The sequence below is a fragment of the Octopus bimaculoides genome, chromosome 5, assembly GCF_001194135.2.
Source record: "Octopus bimaculoides isolate UCB-OBI-ISO-001 chromosome 5, ASM119413v2, whole genome shotgun sequence".
Lineage (NCBI taxonomy): Eukaryota > Metazoa > Mollusca > Cephalopoda > Octopoda > Octopodidae > Octopus > Octopus bimaculoides.
The window spans coordinates 26,844,772-26,847,018 of record NC_068985.1 but is presented as its reverse complement, the minus strand read 5'-3'; the positions used below and the strand labels follow the sequence as shown (position 1 = coordinate 26,847,018).

The window sequence follows — 2,247 nt, the reverse complement described above, 5'->3', positions numbered from 1 at the left end:
CTCTTTCTTTCTCTCTCTCTTGAAATACACGTTTGTCTTTTACCTTTTACTTCCTTCACTCATTGGACTGCAGCCGTGCTGTGGCACCGCCTTGAACGTTTTAGTTGAATGCATCGGTTCCAGTAATTATGCTTATTTACAGAGACGTAAAATAACCATCGTTGATTGTCGAGTGGAAGTGAAGAGCAAATACAAAGATACCACACACATGCACAAACATGGAGACTAGTACCAACGTTCCCATGTGGTACCCTCGAACAATTGTAAAGAATCTCATCCACAAATGACCACTCATTCTCACTGTTCGATATTAGCGCGCGCGCGCGTTGTATGTATGTATACACACACACATGTATCAAGGTAACAGGCTCACTACTCCGGGTTTACGTAATCGTGGATTCACGGAATCGCGGATTCATCAATTTCAGCCTCTGGTTGTGTAGGCTTTTTCCCTTGAACAGGGCACCAAGCATTGCATGGCAATTCCTCTAGCTGTTGCTGATAATCTTTTTCAGCTAATTTGAGTGGAGCAGTTTGGAATGAAATACCTTGTTGAAGGACTAGCGTCACCCGGTCCTAAAATTCGAACTTATGATGATCTTGATCCCAACGCCCTAACTATTAATTCTTATATTCGTGCCTTCATGAGTGATTCAATATAACATATTTTAGTTCCAACTCCTCATTCTATGTCTATTCTTCTTTGCAGTGACACTGGGACATACCCTCCAGAGAGCTGCGTATTCGGACAACTACTCAATATACTTGCCTTATTAAGTAAGTAACATCATTAGAAAAGTACTGCTTTTTTTCTTTACTTCTTGAAAACCTGCTAGTGATGAGGATGGAGTAGGAAGACGTTAATGCATTTGTTGCTAAATATAGTAATTAAAGTAGTTGTAGAAATTCTTCTGTAGTGATCTTATTTAATATTGTTTTACTGGAGAAACACTTGTGCCTTACTATTCTGTAGTAGCTATTATGCTTGAAGTAAAGCAGATTGACCTAATGAGAGTTAAATATATTAGCTATGGTTGTGTTACACCATGAATCAAAGACCAGAGACTGGAACCAATAAAGGAGTGTTTGTTGTTTTGATAATTATTTGACGGCATATTAGAAAACTATACAGACGTTTGTTCGTTCATTCGCCATTGTTACGAACGAAAAGACATTCAAAATAACATAAACATAACATAGTAATATCTTACGAATATGAAACACTTTTGTTCGTATGATATGCTATGTATACGTATAATTTACCTGTGTTCCACTTAGGTTGAGCTACTTTCTTTTTTTTTTTTTTGTTTTTTATTGTATGTATCAATATGAAGATGGCGAGCCGGCAAAATCGTTAGCACGCCGGGCGAAATGCTTAGTGACATTTCGTTCGTCTTTACGTTCTGAGTTCAAATTCAGCTGGGGTCGATAAAGTAAGTACCAGTCGAGCACCGGGGTTGATGTAATCGACTAGTCCCCTCCTCCGAAATGTCAGGCCTTGTGCCTATATTAGAATTGTATGTATCTGCATGCTTTTGTTTGACAACGAGGTTTTTCAATTCTCCTTGATATTCTTTAAGTACTCACGCTTTACCATATGTTCCTTCAATGAGTTGCGGACACTTTAAATTACTCACCGATAACAACTTGTGTCATTTGGTTTAAGAAAAAGAAATTATTCATGTCAGTTCCATATTAATTTAGTCTATAATGAAAATAAAATCACGACTATTCAGAGTTTGATACAAAACTGCAATTTTAGAAAATTTATCTACATTACAGATTTATTTATTGAAGTATTTTATTACAAAATTAAAGGTAAAATCAGAAATTACACTGGTGTCTGAATTTCAATAATCTTTAATTGATTGAAATGGTGCATTTGATTCTTTTAGCTTCAGTTGTTTATAAATGTGATGCAGTGACTACTGCCATTTAAATTTATGAGATGAAACCAATTTAATGTTTAATTTTATGTTACATTTTGCCATTTAAAAAAGGAAAAAAAAATCGGAAAATATCTTGTGAAATTAACCGAAATTACTTTATTTGCATAAGCAATTTATCGGTCGATTTTACATAGATTTGATGATAAACGGTTTGGTGTTTCGAAAAGTTGTACTATCAACCCAACTAATTCAATTATCCTACGTACAATTTAGCGGAACCGACAACATGTATACAATATATATCGTGATAAGATGGAGTATATACGTTTTAAGCTCTCTCTCTCTCTCTCTCTCTCTC

The 2,247-nt window shown here is 35.5% G+C and overlaps 1 protein-coding gene across 1 annotated transcript in view; it reads left to right on the top strand.

Annotated features, from left to right (window-relative positions):
- LOC106874369 (DNA damage-regulated autophagy modulator protein 2) overlaps positions 1–2,247 on the top strand; it is a gene marked incomplete at its 5' end in the record, with an annotated part of 53,703 nt that overhangs the window by 25,473 nt on the left and 25,983 nt on the right. The window contains one exon of the mRNA XM_014922083.2: positions 710–777. Within this exon, the coding sequence (XP_014777569.1) occupies positions 710–777 (68 nt within the window). The remainder of the gene's footprint in view (positions 1–709; positions 778–2,247) is intronic.